Source organism: Symphalangus syndactylus, chromosome 13 (assembly GCF_028878055.3).
Source record: "Symphalangus syndactylus isolate Jambi chromosome 13, NHGRI_mSymSyn1-v2.1_pri, whole genome shotgun sequence".
Taxonomy (NCBI): Eukaryota; Metazoa; Chordata; class Mammalia; order Primates; family Hylobatidae; genus Symphalangus; species Symphalangus syndactylus.
This window is the reverse complement of record NC_072435.2, coordinates 73,510,711-73,530,567: the sequence shown is the minus strand read 5'-3', so window position 1 is coordinate 73,530,567 and position 19,857 is coordinate 73,510,711. Positions and strand designations below refer to the sequence as shown.

Below are 19,857 nucleotides of genomic sequence, written 5' to 3'. Positions count from 1 at the left end.
ACAAAACATGGATAACTCGTCATTACTAAAATGATAGTATAGCAGACTACATGGTTTCAGAGACTCCAAGTCATACCTCAATAAGTTTTATGAAATCGAATTCTACACCCACTCATTGATTATGATGAGTGCACAAAAGCCAAGTGAAAGCACATGTAAGTGACCAAAGAATGGCAGGTGGAGCACCTGGCACTTTATTGGGTATTGGGCAGCTTAGAGTATGCCCTTATTTCACTACACAACTCCTGTGTACAAGTCATAGACGAATGTGATCTCTTCACAGTAAAATGATCTACTTCATCATCTGTGTGCATGGCAAAAGCACAAGCTTTTTCTTAACAGCCATTACTTACTGTAGAGTAAAGAGAAGAAGTGCTGGACACCAGTGATAATGAAGAGCCATGAACTGGAGAAAACAAACAGAACAATAGAGTTAAAATAATAAGGTCTACTCAAAAACCCCAGCCTTTACAGAAAAAGTAAAGAACAGGTGGTTAGGGAAATTAAGTAATAACAACTAACTATAAGATTCTGAGAACCAGCCTGCTATAACTTTTTGCCAGTCAGGACGTTGAGACATGGAAGAGCCCCATCCATACTCCCTAAAGTACCTCAGTTGCCAAGTTATTAGACAGAAGTCTACAAGCATGAGCCCTACCAGCCTGTTTCGTACATATTGAAAGCTGCAGTAAATTCCCATATAATAAATAGAATAGCATGGAAACCCAAACTAAAGTTGCCATACACTTTTAAACCTTGAAAAATGTATGTACCTTATTTATTTCATTTGTATCCAACAAAGGTCCACTTTCAGATTTTTTTCTCGATATAATTTCAGGAAAATAAGCACGTTTATCTAATGTGTTATTACAACATTATCTGTGATGCATTGATCATACACTTATAAATGTGGAATTACTGTTCCTTTACTAATTTTAGTAAGAGAAAAATACTTTTTTTTTTTCAAGGTGGTGTCTCAGAGAAATTGAGAACGGAAATGTCGCGCTGGCTTTTATCTATTTCAAAATACCATGGTAAACATTGGACATTCTGCTTTATACTCCTATGCTTCCAATGTACTAAACCCAAAAGGTGGATAAAATGGTGCTGAATAATATTTGCAGAAAAGTTCATCCTCTTTTTACTATGGAGTAGTATGGTTATTTCTGCTCATTGTGCATTAAACAAACATTAGTTGAGCATGAACAATGTGACAAGCTGTTGCTAGATCCTGAAACTACAAAAATAAATAAGATAAAATCCCAAAAGCTCAAAAAGAAGATATAATCTAAAAGATATTTACAATAGAGTACTATGATTGCTACTGAGATCAATATGGTGGGTACTACAAGGACATATGGGAGGTGCTTAAGACCTGATCAGGAGACGGCTGGAATAGCTGCACTAGGCTTGTGGATGAAAACATGGGGATGAAATTGAAGGGAAACCAGGAAGAACCTTTTTAAAACTGAGTATATAGATGTGGTCAAAAGAGGAATAAAGAACAACCGCCAGTTTTCTAACTTGGGCAAAGCTGTTACTCTATGTGATGTGCAAAATGTTGGTATTTGAGTCAATTACTAAAAAAAAATTCTTTCAATCTCTAATAATACCCTCGTAAACTAAAGTGTTACCCTGATGTACCATAGGAAAGGTGGACAATTAATCAGACGATCTCATTCTCATTCTTTTTGTTTATGACCTTAGAACACGTGGCTCAGTCTCTTCATCTGTCAGTGTGAGCATTAGGTAGGATATCAATAAAGTCCCTTCAATCTAGTTCAATAAGTCTTGAATCTAGATCACCATTTAAGAACTAGAATAGTTCAGTATTCAATACATGAGCACAAAAAAGCCATCTTGCCCACTTAGGCTAGCTTGCAGAAATTTAGATTATTTAATCCTGATACATTGAAGGCCAGAATTTCCCAGTATGTAAAAATCACTTTATTTGTCAATGCGACACTCTAGAAAGCCATCTGTATGCTTAGCAAATTATTTTAAAAGTATTATAAGACGCCTATCTGTGAAGAGAGCAACAAAACCATTTCAGAAAGCAATGTCCTTACATTTGAGAATAGTTATATTTTGTCTATCTACATGGCAACAATCAGTGGAGTCATTGGATATATTTCACTGTCTGTCATAGTGAACTTAGTGGTTTGGTTAATATTGCAAAAGGCAATGACAGCTCTTCTCTACTGATTTAGTGCCAGTATATTAAATCCATAGTGGTGACCTGAAAAACATGAGTCAATTTTCATTGCTGCCTAACCCCTCAGTCAGAAGATACTTTAAATAAGAAGGTAGGAAGGGAAAAGATAATGGAACAGAATTGTTCTTTGTTCTCATATTTCATCCTTGTGACAAACCTAAGAAGCTACAGATGCAGAACTTAGGGATACTAAGGTTAAGAAACTTGCCTAAGTTTATACCACAAATAAATGGATGGCTAAAGACTTAAACTCTGGTATGTCTCAAGATTTGGAGACTTTTATTTTAAACATAATTATTAGGGTTAATAATTTCATTCTAATCAGTTTGAATTTGTATGTCTAGTTTTATTTTATCCTTAGCTGACATGCTTTATAATATGTATGCTGTAAGTTTTCTTTATGGATACTAAAAAAATTCATTAAATCAAAGAGAAAAGTCTCTCACATTATTGTTAAATTTGACATTTGAGCTTCTACAGTTTACAAAAATATATATATTTGAGCATCAACTCAGCTTCCTGAGGTTTTCAAGCTGATTTATTTAGAGTATTTACATAGAACTATATAACTATAAAGATATTTATTAGGTTAGGTGACAATTTTATTGCCATTGGATGAAGAAATAATGACTTATAAAGCAAAAAAATAGGTACAATATGAATTCTAAAATGATATAATAAAAAATTAGCACCAGAGGGAATTCCTGGGAATAAAAGTCAGCAACATGTGGTATTTTCATAAAATAATGTTTCTGGTTTGCGTGTCTTTATGGCTCTTTAACCAAAATGTCAAACAAAACATTTGCTCTGATACTTGATGCACCTGGGAAAATAGTTTCTATGTATATTTCTGTATTGGAAAAGTAGATTTACTCTAAACTCTTCTACAGCCAAGTATTAATCCAAACAAATTCTGGCATATTTCCAAATACATAAAGAAATAGAAGATAATACAGAATAAAACTTCTTCAAGCTTCTAGTTTCTCAAATGATAATTACACTAGTTTATTTTCCTCTTCAAGAATCTTTGTGATGTGAGTGACGTGATGGTTTCCCTCTCAGGGTTTAAATAAAGTGACTTCATCTTTATTCCCCCACAAAGCTTACCTTCTTCCATGCTGTCTCTGAATGAGCCTGAATGACTGATAGCACGAGGTCTTTCCTCCAGAGAAGTGGCACTCCCACAAAGCTGGGAGTCATCATAGAGATCGAAGGAAGAGTCTTGGGCTGGGATGCTGTTTGAGCGCATCATGCTGGGCCCAGGAAGGTTAAATTGAGACAAATTTGTTGGGCTCACTGAAAAACAAAGCACACACAGCCTATTACACTGAAGCTTGAAAGATGAAAATAGCAGGTTGATAGAAAGTAAGAACATGATCCCAATTCTTATGAAAACATGAATGTATAGTGAGTCTCTATTTAAGGTAAGAGTCTGCCTCTGAAATGTTCAATAACAGACCCCATTGCGTCCTTCTTTTCCTCTGGCACTTTTATGGCAAGCCTTATGTCAATTTCTAAAGCAACAGTACACAAAACCAACAAGTCACCTCTACTGCTCTTGCTAGAAATGTAATAACATGGTATTTTCTGCTACCTGTTATGAAGAAAAGATGGTCTTTCTAGAGTTTTCGGTTTTCTCTTTAAAAATAGTCATCACTTTAATGGAAAAAGCAAAATCAGAAAGAAAGTAAAATATAAAACATCTAAATTTCCCAAGAAGGGCTTTAAATGCTTCCAGGCAAATACTCTCAGTCACTTCAAGCTCTTAATTGATGTAAGTTCATGATTAGGACCATCATTATTATCAAAGTTAGGTTATAAGGAAATAGCATGTAATAAACATTTTTATAACTAAACACAATGTAACATACATGGTATCTGTAGCCCACCATAAAGTTAATTATATGAAATGATTTTCTACTCTGTTTAAGATCAGCATATCACGATGAGATGGTCAAAAGTCACAAACATGTTATATTTCCAAAGAAGTATCTTAAGTCTGTAATTTTTAATAACAATTTATTTTCTTATTGCTTATTGCCAAAGAGTCCTCATCGGGTAGTCATCAATTTAAGAAAAGATTCGGTTGCTTTTATGTACAACTGCATTGGAAAACAATACAGTTGTGAAATTTGGAATAAAAGCAAAGCAGAAAAATTGAGAAAGATATTCTAAATGCTCTTATTTAAGAAAAGCAAGTTTGTTACTGGTATATGAGAAAGCAGGCAGGAGCCTCTTAAGATATAAAGGGAACTAGTAAGTATTTTCAAAACCCTGGGGAATCCGTCGGTGGCTTAGAGTTTTTCTGACATCACTTCAAAACTTACTAAGTTTTTTTCTTTGACACAGGCACTAAACTTCTTCTTAATACAAGTACGGGCTCTCAAAACAATGTAAAACAGGAAAAGTATACCCAGAGGTAACCGGAGAGAAGTATCCCACATTTGGAAGGCACTGTGCTTGATAATTCTGGTATTAACCGAATTAACACACAGAACAACCCTCTGTTAGAGCCAGTTATTGATTGGAGTAAAAGGAAGCATAGGACTAAGAATCACATATTTAAAATGTAATGCAAAAGGAAGAAAATATGAATCTGCAAAGTGCACAATCTATTGGAAAAAAAGAAGAAAGGATGGAAAGGAGAAAAAGGTAAAAAAGGGAGGGGGAGAGGATCTGCCTATCTTTCAAGCATATTTCTCCGGCCTGCAGTGACCATTAGTACCATTTCGGTCTGATTAGTGACAACAGCCGGTAGGTACACTGTAGGACATTCAAGACTTAAAATGTTTATGTTTAAGGTGGCAAGATTGGGGTAAGTCACCCTATTCTTGGTTCACAGTATGAATTTACTCATCTTAAATTAATGAAGTATTAAACAAATTTGCAAGTGCATCATTTTAATATACATATCTATAGGGTTAGGAGGATATTTTATTTGCTTTTTGGCTTTGTTTAATTCTTACCTAAATGATTGCAGAGATATCCAAGTGAAGTGTACTTCTACAATTTCAATACATAATACTTAGCTCTATCAAGATGAAGCATTAATGAAGATTAGGATAGATTTTAAAGGGGATAGTTTGCATTTACAAACACTTTTGATAGCTTCTGCATTGGAAATTACACCCAACTATGTAAGAGTGTTCAATTAAGTTAATAACTACAACAGATCTGCTCTTAGATGTTGTAGTTGAATAGAAGGAAAAATATGACACAGTCTCTGATTTCAAGAGTAGCCAGTAGGGCAGATGTCTGAAGAAGCAGAAAAGTTAATATGTAAAATAGAACAAGAAAAACTATACAATACAAGACAAATGTAAGACATACAATGACAATTTTTTGAATGGAACACAAATTGGTAAAGAGCTTCTAGTGGTAGTTTTGCTTTCCATATGCTTTGGGCAAATAACCCAATCACTACCCTTCAGTTTTTTTATGAATAAAAAATGGAAGAATAAAAGGCCTATAAGATCCATTCAAAGCCAAGAGACACATAAGAATTTCTAAACAGAAGAGAAACAGATATGGCAATATATTAGGAAAAAGAGGGCTACCAACTTTGTCTTAAATTGCATTTGCATAGCCAAGCCACTAATCTTTTATTAAGATTATATATTTATTTGTAGTAACTTGAGGAAAACAGGATCCTATATAAATGTGGACTGGGTTTTTAGGATATTATTAAATACTATTATTTTGAGACACGGTCTCACTCTGTCTCCCAGGCTGGAGTATGCAGTGCCACTACATAGCTCACTGTAGCCTCTAACTCCTGGACAAGGGATCCTCTTGCCCCAGCCTCCTGAGTGCTGCTGGTATTACAGGCATGATCCAATGTGTCTGGCTGGACTGGGTTTTTAAATAACCCCAAGTCACTCTCTACTTTTGCATCTACAGCTAGACATTAACTAGTGAGTTTATTATATTGTTTTAAATATGAAGAGCTGCCATATGCAATCTAACTTTGACTTATTTTGTAGAATCTGGATATATATAACTAGGAACAATAGGTGAAGATTCAGGAAAATTTTATTGGATCTCTTAAAGAAAGAATTCCAAAAGTGTTATTTCTAGATTTTAGTAGTTTCTGTCATTGGCGGGTTTAAAGAAGAAGTTAGAGATGTCATAAAATTTTACATAAGAGATGAAGGGTTGAACCAGATGTGGTCTCTTCTGACTATGAGATTATATGCTTCCAAAAGAATAGAAGACAGGAGGTTATTCTGAGAAGATTGAAGAGTGAACACGAAGATGGGAAAGGATTCAAGGTAGAGGAAGGTTCTTGTGTGTCTCCTGGCTTTGAATGGATCTTAGAGGCCTTTTATTCTTCCATTTTTTTATTCATAAAAAATTGAAGGGTAGAGATTGGGTTATTTTCCCAAATGAAGTTTCATCCAAAGACTTTTTGATTTACATAAGTTACATTTTGTTAGTCTTTCTTGAATGAGAATGGTTTCTACTAAGGCTAGCATGCTGGGAGCGACACACGAACCACAGTTTACTGTGGCAGTAGCTCACAGTAGTCTACTAAATATGACATATTGTAGTGATCTTAATTTTCTAATATATGTTGTGATTTTTTACAGTAAAATTTCTAAAAATTTTATACATTAACACATTTTAAATGGTACAAAGAATAAAGAAAACATGAATACTGCAACTATTGAATATTAATAATAATCCTGTATCTTACTGATTATTCCAAAAAGATAATGGTCAAATCAAAAATGGCTGATGTTAAAAGACAACAAGAGGACATATTTAAGGTAATATATATATATATTTAAAATTTAATAATAAAGTAACTTTGTTATTGCATTTTAAGAGTACTCATTTTCTTGCCCAATAAACAGAGGTTCAGGTGAACTGTAAATACAATAAAAACTCTTTAAACATTATGTTTTTGAATCAATCGTTTTTTCCACTCTGAAATCATACAGCATAAAGGTCTCAAAATGCCTGATTTGAAGCCATACGTGTTTCTAAGATCTGGAGAGGTACATGAGATTGTGTTGACATGGATAGGAATAGCTTCTTTTATACCTTCCAACAGGTGAAAATGTTGAAACATAAGGGAGTTGACAGAGTAAGATCAGTTTCAAATCTGCTGCAATTGTCGATAGTTAAAAAAGCTTCAGCAAGGACAATGTCCCTGAAAATGAGAGACAGATGTAGGAGATATTCTGAAGATAAAATCACAGGTTCCTGCCTATTGAAAATGTACAATATGAGGAGCACAGTTTCAAGTAAGACTATTGATTACACGGATTTTGTACTAGAGAGAAGGATGATATGTGAAATTATAAGACAAATAGAAGAAAAGAACTTCAGAAAAGACTTTGATTTGAGGTGGCTATATAGTCTAGCACACTGATGGGATTTTAGTTTTAGAGCTGAAAAAGGTCTCAGACAGAAAGTGAAATGTTGATTTGAGAGATTAGAATTAAAGTTGTGAATGAGAACATAGAAAAAGGGTTTAGGATAAAAAAAGTCTAAAGGAAAAACAACTTGGCAAACACATAAATATAAGGAGGAGATGCAGGATGAATTGCATTGCCCAGGGTTTGCACCCAATACCTGGAACAATTATTAATATAGTCCCATTCACTCTCAAAAATGACCTTGTGTCTACAATAAATGATACAGTTATGTTAAGATGAGCAACCCCAGGAGAAAGAATTGTAGTTGGAAAAGTATGAAGAGAATCAAGAGGGCAGTGTCACTTAAGTCATGTCCTGTCTCACACAGCTGAGAGATCTCTAATATAAACCACAATAGATTAAGGGGGGAAACCCACATCCTAGAAAGGTAAACTTGACCTTTCAGACTCGCTTTCTATAGCAATGAAATGTAAGGGATGTATTTGATCAGTGGTTTTCTAATTCATCAGAACATTAAAGCTCTACAGAGAGCTTTGTTGTCAGTAAAAGTATAATTCACATTTCATTTATTAATTGTGTTCTAACTCTGAAAACTATGTAATAAAATACATTCCCAAATGTGCTACAGAACCATTCATTTTTTAACACATTGTGACCATGGACACGTTGGCTTCAGTTGCCATGTTAACTTTAATTTATGCAAATCTTAGCATAAACTTATCTTTGCACAAATATTTGACATTTGTGGTAAATGAGTCCTTGATAAAAATGTCACGGTTTTGTACTAGTCTTTCAAAAATACAATCTGTGAATGTCTTTTACATAAAATCCTGTGGTTACTGTCTTGTGAATTACTACTCAATTAAATGTAGACGAAGCTCAGGCATATCTGATGAATGCTACTCTATGATAGTGTGAGACATGCTTTCCAATGACAATAATGATTTGGCAGAATCTATCAAGTCTTACACACTTCTCCATCTTTACATACACTATATCCATCATTCTTTACAATATGACCTAGGTATTATGTATCCATTCAAGAGATAAGAAAATTAAGTTTAAACGACTTCACCAATGTCAGACATAGTAAGTGGTGAGTCTTTTTGTTCCTAAGGAATAATGAAGGTGGATTTAATCAGAATAATAATGGTGAGGAAAAATAGAATAAGGAGTCAACTAATCAAATTAAAGTCAATTATGAAAGAATTGATAGGAGACATAAAGTACTTAGAAAGCTTGTAGCACTTTAGGTGATTTGGGTGTGTTTTAGATGTTGTACAAAATTATTTTTTTCATATTCCTATGACTTACACAAACATTTTAAATTCATTTTTTGAAGTTAAAGTGTTAGGCTTTTTGCTTTTTTAAAAAATCAACTTCAACTTAAAGTAAATAAAAGCTATACATTGTTTGGCATTATAGGCAAAGACTCTTATCACTATACAGGTTAGGAAACAAAAACTTGACGTTTGATATGAAATCATTAGCTTATATGAAACCATGACCAAAATAATTATTTTCAATTGCTAAAAGTCCTACTCAATATAGTGGGAAGGGTTGCAATAGAAAAGACATAGCATTGAGTCTTGTCCTGGCTGAAAGCTGGAAAGTCCAACTTACTGAAAAATGTCAATCTTCTGTAGGTGCATGACTAGAATTTTTTTTCCAGTGAAAAAAGAAAAAGTAATGAGGCCCTTGGAACCCTCAGGACCCAGGAGGGTTTGGCCCCTTAGTGTCCTGGCTTCAGGCTTGGGAGAAGGCAAGAAGAGGGAGGCACTTGAGGACCCAAGGTGCTTCTCTGTGGGGATGTGGTCCATGGGTGCAGGAGCCCTTGGAGGCTGCTGCCTTGGCACTGATGCTGGCCAACACAGATGTATTTTTGTTCAAGCCCTGGAAAGACGTGCTGGAGTACCTGGAGAATATAGACCTGAAAACACTGGAGAAGTAACCAATGACTTTCAAAGCAAAGGAGCTATCAGGGGGAAGAAGGAAGTTGTGATTGTGGCTGTGCCAGGCTGTTTTCTCTGGCAAGAGGGGGCTGCAGATCTGTCCTCCCTGCAACCCAAGTTGGATAAGCTGGGTGTCTCCCTCTATGTACTCATTAATGAGCAGGTCAGGACTGACATAAAGTTTTTCCAGCCTTGTTTCAAAAGAGAAGTCTTCTTGGATGATAATAAAAAGTTCTATGATCTACAAAGACAGAAGATGATGTTTACGGGATTTAGACCTCTGGGAGTATGGTACAACTACCTCCAGCCTGGAATCGAGGCTTCCCTGGAAACCTGGAAAGCCAAGGCTTCATCCTCAGGGGAGTTTTTGTGGTGGGATCAGGAAAGCAGGGGATTCCCGAGCATGGAGAAAAAGAATATGGAGACAAAGTAAACTCACTTTCTGTTCTGGAAGCTGCTAGGAAGATCAAACCAGAGACTTTGGCCTCAGAGAAAAAAATGATCGCATGAAATTGCCCAACTCAGAGGCACTAGGGGTATTCATTCACCTGTGTTCATGGAATGTGTTGTCCCCACTTGTGTCCCTAAGGAGTTAGAAACCTGCATTGATCCTATTCTCAGTATGGCTTATTAACTTATTTTAATATTATACTCTGTTGAGGCCCAGTAAGGCAAAATAGTCCCAAAACTAGACTGGCAAAAAGCTAAGAAAGCAGTGAAGGTTATTCAGCTGAAACCTGGAAAATACAAGGCTCAAAATGGACTGTTGTGCCTCATTACAAATGTATATGGTGTTTGAGTTCTGTTATTTGAAATTATGTTTATTTTCAGGTCTTCAAAAATCTAACAGAAGTTGATGATTAACTCGAAGTTTAGAGAATATAAGGTTTTGGCTTGTGTGTTTTCCATTACTAATTTTTTATATAATATCAAAGGAGTACTTTCATGATGGAATTGACGTGCTCTGGGATAGTTTGACAAAGGTAAATCATAAAGTGAAATTTCTTATTTCATTGTCCTCTGTCCTAAAATCAGAGATGTGTTTTTCTAGAAGGAATGATTGTCTCTGGCTCTAATAAGATTATGTATCAAAACTCACCTTTATGTACAAGTTTTTCTGATAAACTAATAATAAAAATATTTACCATAAAAATAATGAGAATACTTTATATGTGACTTTATAGAAGATAAATCTATTTTTACAGTCATTGAATCTATTAAATGGTATCTGGCATGTTTAGTTTTCTTTAATTATTTTGTTACTCAGAGGGCTTTTAATGACATTTTATGCAAATAATTTTATATTTCATACAAATGATGCTAAATACAAAGTAACCCAATGACTAAGTTTGTAATTTATTTTTCATTGCATTTATTTGAAAATGGTCAGAGTATTGTCTTAACAGAAATTCTTGTATGCATTTTAAGGAGTTTTAACTGTAACCATGTTAAAAGAAGTTAACTTGGAGTCATGGAATTACATATTTTTTTCTTCCTAATTGTTTCTATTTTCTACAAAAGATTACTAATTTTGTTTTAAGGATGTTTTAATATTTCAGACAAATAAGGAGATGCCTTCTGTTTTTTAAGAGGATTCTAAAATGGAATGGAAAGGCCCCTGGGATTAAAGTCAGATGTTCTGGAACTGATTACTGCCTCGAACCCTTAGTAATGGTAAGACTTTCTCAAGTCAAGTGACCTTTCTGAGCCTCTGGAGCCTAGACTAGAAAACAACCACAGTATTAACCTATGTTAAGCATTTGTCGTGAGCAATAAACAGCATAATGTTTGGAGATTATTCTGTGAAGAGTAAACAATGACGCAAATGAAGGTACTGTTAAAGTGCCTTTATCCCTCCCTTTAAATGAAAACATGTTGTGTTATGGAGAGATTCCAGGGTTTCCGTGAGAGTGGGTGGTGAAAGAAACAAAACAAAATCAATATTTTAGAATATTTTACCCAAGTTAGAAAAGTGGTATTTTCCCGCTGCAGAAGATGACATGGCAGAAGGGGAAACCAGAGGTGACTGGTTGCCAGTGTCCTGAAGCCCTCCAGTAGAATGAGAACGCAACCACTCTTTGCCCTCTTCTTGGTTGGCCTGCCGAGATGATGGGGTGTATCTGCAAAACAGCACAGCTATGACACTTAAGCACATCTACAAGGGCAAGGCAATGCCAGGACAGGAAAACAATTGAGAGGAGGTTACTATTCAGAATGAATAACAATTTCAAACAGATTGAATCTAATTATGATTGCTCAGTTCTTCCAGATGATCTTACACCATCTGTTTGAATCACATAGGAAAAAAATAAAGGGATTTGAGAAGAAAATTATGCTTCTATCAGACATGTAGTTGGAAATCATAAGCAATGAGCAGAGAGCCAAGTTAATTGAGAACTCAAAAGCACAGGGCTAGAAAGGATGTAAAGAGGGTGAAAACATGGACTACAAATGGAGGACAGTGGCGGGCCAGGGCCAAGAGAAATGAAGTGACGGTCACAGAAGGCATAGGGAAATGGAATACATATTGGCAGCTTTTGTTTTTTTTTAAAGGAAAAACAGTTCTTTTGTTAAAACTGCCACTTGACATCATGCCTAGATTACAAAAATAAGGAGGGAGATGTGCTCGCTTTACTGGAAAATAAATTTCTGGAACAAAATATTAAAATGGAATAATTGCCAGCTATTTGCTATTGCTGAAAAATTGGAGAGAAAAAAAAATGGAGAAAGACCTAGTTTCGCCATTATTCAGTGTTTCACCAAACTAAATATATTCCTTTTCTTTTTGTAAGTAAATTCTTAGCACCAAAAGTAGCCAACTTTTCATATGCATACAGTGTTATACCTCTATTAGTAGTTCATTCTATATCTCTTCCGCAGATAAAAGTACACAGTAAAAGATGGACATAAGTAAAATTTTTATTTTATTTTTTATTATGGATGGAATAATTATTTTGAGATTATTAAATGATATTAGATTAATTCAGATTTAAATTGATCTGATAGCAGTACCCCTGCAAAATAGAAATTAAAACAATTTTGAGATTTTATCAAAAGGATTCTATAAAAATCATGCCTTAATTACAGTATTTGTCCTGTGATGATGAAAATATGTTTTCTTTGATTTAGATTGTAGCATCCTTCAACCTATCAACATTAACTGCCCACATCTGTAGATTGTATGGGTTTTGAGGATTTGCACGCATATGCCTCCAATAGGCAAAAGTTAGAAGAGTTAATTTTATTTTAATTTGTTGAAGTGAGTTCTGCATTCTACCAAAAGTTGCTGCCCCCAAAAAAGCAATGCCTGGGACAAGTTTTTTTTTTTTTTTTTTTTTTTTTTAGTATTATTTATTCAAAATAGTGATATTCACATTGGAATTTATTTAATTTGAGTGACAGCCTCAATCTCTACTAGTATCTCTACCTAAGGGGCTATCTCACCAACTGTTCGGGCCAGAGACACCATCAAAATTAAAAGTGATTTCATCCTCAATGTCATGTGCTACATTGCAAACAAACAAAGAAGGAAGAGAGACAGCACACAAAGTTTACATAACAACAGAGAGAGGTAGCAATTGTGCTGAGAGAAATATATACCTTAGTCCCTTTTTGGGTAGTGTATTTCTGTCAAGCTGCATGCTGTTAAAACAAAGAAAACCCCTAAGGACATAATGTAAACAAAACTTCCAAATTACACATCCAACAAAAATGGTTCTCTGAACTATAAAAAATAATCTTTTGGTAACACACATATAATGCTTAACTCATTGAAAAAGGCCAACTAAAGGTGACAAGATGTCCATTGCCGTCACACATATTGAGTTCCTTTCTAATGCAGTACCATTCAATGATAGTTTAGTGATAGGATTACTAGAAAATAGATTAAATCACATTAGCATAATTTTCCTCTGAATTCTATTGATTAAATACTATCTTAGTTTTTCCTTCCTTATGCAACTGATTAGACTTTTGCTATGACATCACATGCAAAATGAGATAGATCTGCTCTGGCTAAGTTAGAGTGACAACTTCCAATTGACAGAGATGGTATAAAACATTGTTTAATACTTATCCTTTGTCTTCAAATTATTTTTAATAAAAAGGCATGTTTATTTCCCATTGACTCATGTGAAGAAAGATATATGAATGTTTGCTTAAAACTTAATTGATTCTAGTATCATTTATTTAAATATTTTAATGAAATTAAACTATACCATCTTTTAGAAATCATAAATTAGGTATTTAAAAGACTATAAATTTTATCATCTCTATTTTAAGGAATTCACAATTGGTAACAAGAAGGAATGAAAAGGTATGTCTAGAGAAAATAAGAAATGGCCTCTCTAAAAATACAGGAAGAGGATATCAACAACTAAGTGGGACAAGTCTAGGGATTTCTTTTATAATCTCTGGCATGTGGATAAGCAAAGTGTAAAATTAAATTGCAGAATTATAGCTTTCTTCCTTTAGGACCTCAAATGATCAAAATTAAATGCACAGGATATGTATAATGGGGATGATATAACATGAATGTAAAAAGGCTGACTTAAAATTTGATCACTCAAACCAAAGCTAAAATGTTTTCTTCTATGTGTACTCCATTAGTTAGCACTGCAATCAAAAGCATCCAAAGGCTTTATGCAACTTTAACTTTATTGATAATGTCCATGTGAGGTAATTGCTTATACTATGTAGAGGCCAGTTACAGTATATATGTTGACTATAGAAGTTTTCTTAAGTACTGTGGATAAACAAACAAAATAAATTATATTGAACAAATACGAGAAATCTCCAAATATGAACCACATGTGCTAAGGCATTTATGTGGTCATAAGTCGTTTTAAGGATTATTTATTTCCATGTGTACAAGTTAAAGTTCAATGCCACAAAGAATATGAAAAGTTGGTATTCTTCTGCCAAACTCATCCAGTTGTATAAAAATTATATATTTATATGATGAAGAGCAATTTAGTGAAAAAAATTAGAATAAATACATTTAAAGTTACCATAATAATTTAAAGCTTTATTTAGAAATATGTTTGAATCTAGAGATTAATGACTTTATAACACAGACAATTTCTGCAAACCACCAAAGGTTGCAAACTCATATGCCAGCAAGGGCCAGATAGGGCATGAAAATGAATGTGGTGGGGATTTTAGTCAACAATCTGAAGCAGACAGGCACTGTCTGCCTACAGCCAATAGTTTCTGGGCAGAAATGTCAAGGCAGCATTGCCAGATCTGACATTTAAAGACAAACCCGGAATTTGCAAAGTTGGTTACTACAAATTATTTAAAAATTTAGTTGCATCAGACACATGAAACAAAACCCAAAACAAATACAGACTAGTTATGGCTCAATGGCCACCAATGACCTGGAGCAGCTGCAGAGAGAAAACTGTTAAAAGGTGTATTTTATTATTTTATTTAACGAAGAGGAATTTAAACAAAAATTAAAATCTATAGGAAAAGCTACCGATATAAATATGAGTATCAAAGAAATCATCTAAAATTGTAGACAAACAGGTAAATCATGAACTTATATACATCTTTATTATATATCACTAATTAACTTGCCTTAAAATATTTATATTAATACATTTTTGTCTCTGGTGTAGCTCTTTGGTTTTCTTAGCATTTCTGACATTCTACTGATCAATTAATTAATCGTAGTGAAGCCAGTATCACCCACTAGATCTACTTTTCTCTTCAATAGGTCATAAACTTTCTTAAATGTACTTGAAAGGATTAGAGCAATTTGCTATTGCTTGGAGTTCTGTTGTCAAGAAAACAAAAAGCTCAGTGACTTATATTAAAATGTATTTTAATCTAGTAATTTACTGGAATGCACTAAGTAATATTAATAGTAAAATTACTATTAATTTTAATGCTTTTAATACTATTAAAATTAATAGTAATTTACTGGAAGGCACTAATTAATATTAATACTATAGCTATGTAGTTAACATGTACTTTTTACAGCTTAATATTCATTCATGCATTTTATTAAGGCTTAAGGGCAAAACATATTTATCCAAAATTAAAGTTCATTTTAGAAAAACTATTTGGTCATTTTAATGTTAGAATACTCCCGTTTTAAAAATTGGCCTAGTTCAGGCTGGGTGCCGTGGCTCACACCTGTAATCCCAGCATTTTGGGAGGCTGAGGCGGGTAGACTACTTGAAGTCAGGAGTTTGAGACCAGCCTGGCCAACATGGTGAAACCTCATCTCTACAAAAATACAAAAATTAGCCCAGCATGGTGGTCTGCTCCTATAATCCCAGCTACTCAGGTGGCTGAGGCATGAGAATTGCTTGAACTCGGGAAGTGGAGGATGCAGTGAGCCGAGACGGCACCACTGCCCTCCAGCCTGGGTGACAGAGCGAGGCTCCATTCCAAAGTAAATAAATAACACAACAGAACATAAATAAAACTGGCCTATATCAAAGATTGAACATGTACAGTAAATAAATCTGCTTAAAAAGAATAAGAAATTACATATTTCTAGTGTGTTTCTATAGTGAAAATTTTATTGACTTCAGTGAAAATATAGAGTAAAATATTAAAACTGCATTTTGGTTATAGCTATGCAACTATCCAATTTTATCATCTAATTTTGATTTGAGAGTTACTTGGTTATAAACAGTTACCTGACTGTATTTCTGAATCTGGGATTCATGTCTAAATGCTGAAGAAATAAGCTGATGGCTAAACGGCCAACTTGTTGCAGATTATCTTTATAATTAAAAAATAACCAGTATTGCGGAAGGTGGTTGTGGTTAAGAAATGATAACCTATTTGCAGTATGCTTGGTTTGATTATCAACTTGATATTTAGAATCCTTACATATAAGCATACAATCTAGGATACATTCATTAAAACTATAGGTTAATATATTTTAATATAATTTATTCATTAGAAGTTTTATAAATGACATGTGAAGAGATGCCCATTTACCTTAGAAGTGCTGAAACTAGAATCAAAGATTTTACAGGAAGCCCGACTTTTTAGATGGAAAAATGAACCCTTACTGGTCTTTACGTATGCTGTCTATAACAGCACATAACAGCAAAACCATAGGGAAATGGTTACATTTTAGTTGCTATCACTCAGCTGTTTGTCTTGGCCCAGTTTTTTTCTTTATGAGGAAAAATGTATTTTGTAATTAGCAGCCCACCATAGGAAGCACCAATATTTTAGTTAGTGCTAAAATTATTTTATCATTGGAAAGCCCCATTTACGTGGCTGTCTCTGTCTCATTGTTAGGCAAGTAGGAAGTAAAGAGGGATAGAAGCAATGTTTTGCTCTGGGTTTTGTATTTTACAAAGTCAAGAGAAAATGGGGAATTTCAAATTGGGACATCCTAGATTAAGGGGAAACTGGTGTAATGCAGAGAGTGCCTAGTTAAGGGCTTTAATTGATGTTTTAAAATATCATTCCGGGAGTAAGGCTGAAGGTCTAGAAAATAAATGCCACCATCAATATCATTGTTAAAAAAATAAAAATAAAAATAAAAAAATAAAAAAAAATCAGGGGAAGATACAGAAAGATATATCAGGTATTTTCTGTGACCAGTATTTCTTTCCACATGTGGCCAAGACCATGTTTAAAGCTTTATTTGTGTCAAGAAACGAATAGCATTGCATTTATCAGGGAAAAAGAAGTAGTTTTAAGACATTTTCCTGGTGGTAAGAGTCAGTACCAGTATAACCAAGAAAGGATCACTTTGAGGAAAAAATTTAGAGTGATTTTGCTCAAAAGGGATGCTTCACAGTAAGCATGTTAGGTAAGAAATGACTTGTTATGTCCTCTACTTTAAGTTTATATATATATAAAGCCAATGAGAAACACTTTGTAATATGATTACTTTTTTAAGTGGTCTATTAAAAACAGTACTGGCACTATAATTTTCTCCAATAATTCATGGCTGACAACTGATTTTTTTTTTACCAGGCCAACTAGGATTTCCCAGCAATCCATCTGCTATTTTTTCATAGAAGTAAAGTGGAACAAATTTAACATATTGCTCTGAGCATAACTGTAGAATAATTTCAATTTGGTCTTTGAAAATGCTTGAGTCATCATAAGGAGCTAGTGTTGTTCTGAAGCTTAAGCCAAATCATTAAAATGTCTTCAGGAGACCTCATTCAATATCTAAATACATGCCTTGAATTTTATTCACATTGCCTACTGGTTATAAATGTATGCATTCACATTAACAAAAGTATCCACTCACCCTACCTTTAATGATTTTATTCCTCTGTAAATTTGGTAATAAGAGCAAATGAAAGGCCCAGTTTCATCAGTCTTACATCCTTTTGCGCAGGGGCACTCACAGTGAAATCAAGAGAATTTAATGGGATGGGGGTTAGGCATAGTGCAGGGAAGAGGGGGAAGATGTTATCAATGCCTCCAGGAAAGCTCACCTTTCTGAGAGAGTAGATCTCACACTACCCGTTCTCATGAGCAGGCTCTGGACCTCGTGAGTGCCTGTGGTCAGTCCAGACAAGGAGCCATGATGGCTGAGGGGGAGGTCAATGGACTCAGAGCTCGTGTGGAGGCTAGTCATGGACTGGTAGCTTGGAGTATCCTTGCTGCCTGCAGAGGAACTGCTCATATTGGCAGCCCACACGAGACCACCTGATGTGAAAGAGTGAACCGATGCTGGGCTGGAGGCCAACGAGTGACTTAAGCTTATAACATCTGTAGTTAAGTCTGAGGGTTTACTGAAGAGAGGGCTGCTGCTGCCGCTTAGCCCACCAGCACTGCCCATGCTGCCCGTACCGGACGACGGTGACTCCAGACTGCCTTGCCGCGCTAATGTGGTACTAGGGCTGGGCATTACTGAGGAAGATTTCACACCCTCAGTATTAGGTGCAGAGGCAGATTTGCCACCTGCCTTGGCACCAAACAACCTAAAAGAAAAACAAATAACAACTTCAGTTGTTCCAAGAAGCTAATATCCACATTTAATATTTAGGGTTACAGTACACAGAGCCAAGTGTGCTTTGGTGTACTGAACTACAAAGCACTTCCTGTTTCTATGTTAATGAACTTTTATAAGCTTGGACTTCTTTATCAAGTGCAGAAAATCTCTCATATAAGGGTAGGTCAGTACTGAGCTGCTACTAGGGAAAGAGGGGAAGTGGGTGGAACAAAAGTAAGTCAAACATGAAAACCCCTGGTTTTCATAATTTAAATGATCATGAGACTTTCACTCAAATTCAGTAGTTTGACCATACTTGCTGTTACCTATTTACAGAACCATTATAATGAAACAACTTCTACGCATTCGATAGACAACACTTAAATGAGCTCTTCTTCTTTTTTTTTAAATTTTTAAACAGTTTATTCAAAATCTAGAATGAAAGCTTAAGGCAAGTTTAGGGAGTTGTGTTGAGTATCTGGTGGTCTAAGTGACTGTCAGGGAGCACTTGGTTGGAAACAATATTGACATTGTCAGCAACAAGTCAGTTTGTCTGTATTTTCCCCAGCAGAGGCCAAAGGGTTTTATGTCAGTTGCCAGTGCTATTCAAATACATTTTTTAATAGTGATTTGAAACAGAGCTGGTGCTGTTAGATTTTGGAGTTTAGTTCAGAAAACATTTTAGTTTTGTAAATGAAGCAGATGGTGGAATCAAATTTATGTAAATATGGAAATACAATGATATGAAGTAATGGCATATGATTACTAATTAAGTTGCAATGAAATCCATATTTCCTACAGTGAAATATTTTATGACGAATATGAGAAATTGTTTCATAGGTAATGGGCCACAGGAGGGCACTACTGGCTTTTACTTAAGAAACAAATATTTACTCTCCCTATAAGCCATAATTCATTCTTCCCAATGAGAATCAGTATTTTAAAAAGACAGTTCTGCAGCATTAATATTTCTACTGAGGAATAAAACCTTTAGGTTTTTCAAACAATGAAGTATCTGAAATTGATTTATTATAAAATAAATGTTTCAAAATCTGTCATTTCTAAGATATCAAAGTTCTGGGTTTAGTCAACAGAATAAAAACAAACATTAAAAATACTGAACCCATAATGAACTATGAACCACACTCTACCATCTTGCAGATGAGAAAACAGACCCAGAGAGGTTTAGATACTTGTCCCCAATTTTTAACTGCATTTATTTTCCTACCCCTTAAAAACACATGGGTATTTAAAAACAGTGATATCTTAGAGCAGATCTTCACATATTTAATACCAAAAACAATCCAGGAACAGAAACCAAGTCATGATCCTTACCAGAGTCATGTCAAAGAAAGCAGATGAAGAGTTAGAAAGCTT

At 34.6% G+C, this 19,857-nt stretch overlaps 2 protein-coding genes across 10 annotated transcripts in view; one reads left to right on the top strand and one right to left on the bottom strand.

Annotated features, from left to right (window-relative positions):
• Positions 1-19,857, bottom strand: part of NAV3 (neuron navigator 3) — a 908,101-nt gene that overhangs the window by 72,386 nt on the left and 815,858 nt on the right. For 5 of the 9 annotated variants that reach the window (XM_055236272.2, XM_055236266.2, XM_055236267.2 and 2 more), the window contains 5 exons: positions 17,981-18,469; positions 13,152-13,193; positions 11,511-11,671; positions 3,323-3,511; positions 354-406 (listed from right to left, as the gene is read on the bottom strand). In XM_055236272.2, the coding sequence (XP_055092247.1) occupies positions 354-406; positions 3,323-3,511; positions 11,511-11,671; positions 13,152-13,193; positions 17,981-18,469 (934 nt within the window). The remainder of the gene's footprint in view (positions 1-353; positions 407-3,322; positions 3,512-11,510; positions 11,672-13,151; positions 13,194-17,980; positions 18,470-19,857) is intronic. The other 4 variants (XM_055236270.2, XM_055236269.2, XM_055236273.2 and 1 more) reach the window with 3 other exon arrangements.
• On the top strand, positions 9,076-10,112 carry LOC134732152 (peroxiredoxin-like 2A). The gene has a single exon (XM_063614901.1). The coding sequence runs from the start codon at positions 9,229-9,231 to the stop codon at positions 9,982-9,984; it is 756 nt and encodes a 251-aa protein (XP_063470971.1). The 5' UTR covers positions 9,076-9,228; the 3' UTR covers positions 9,985-10,112.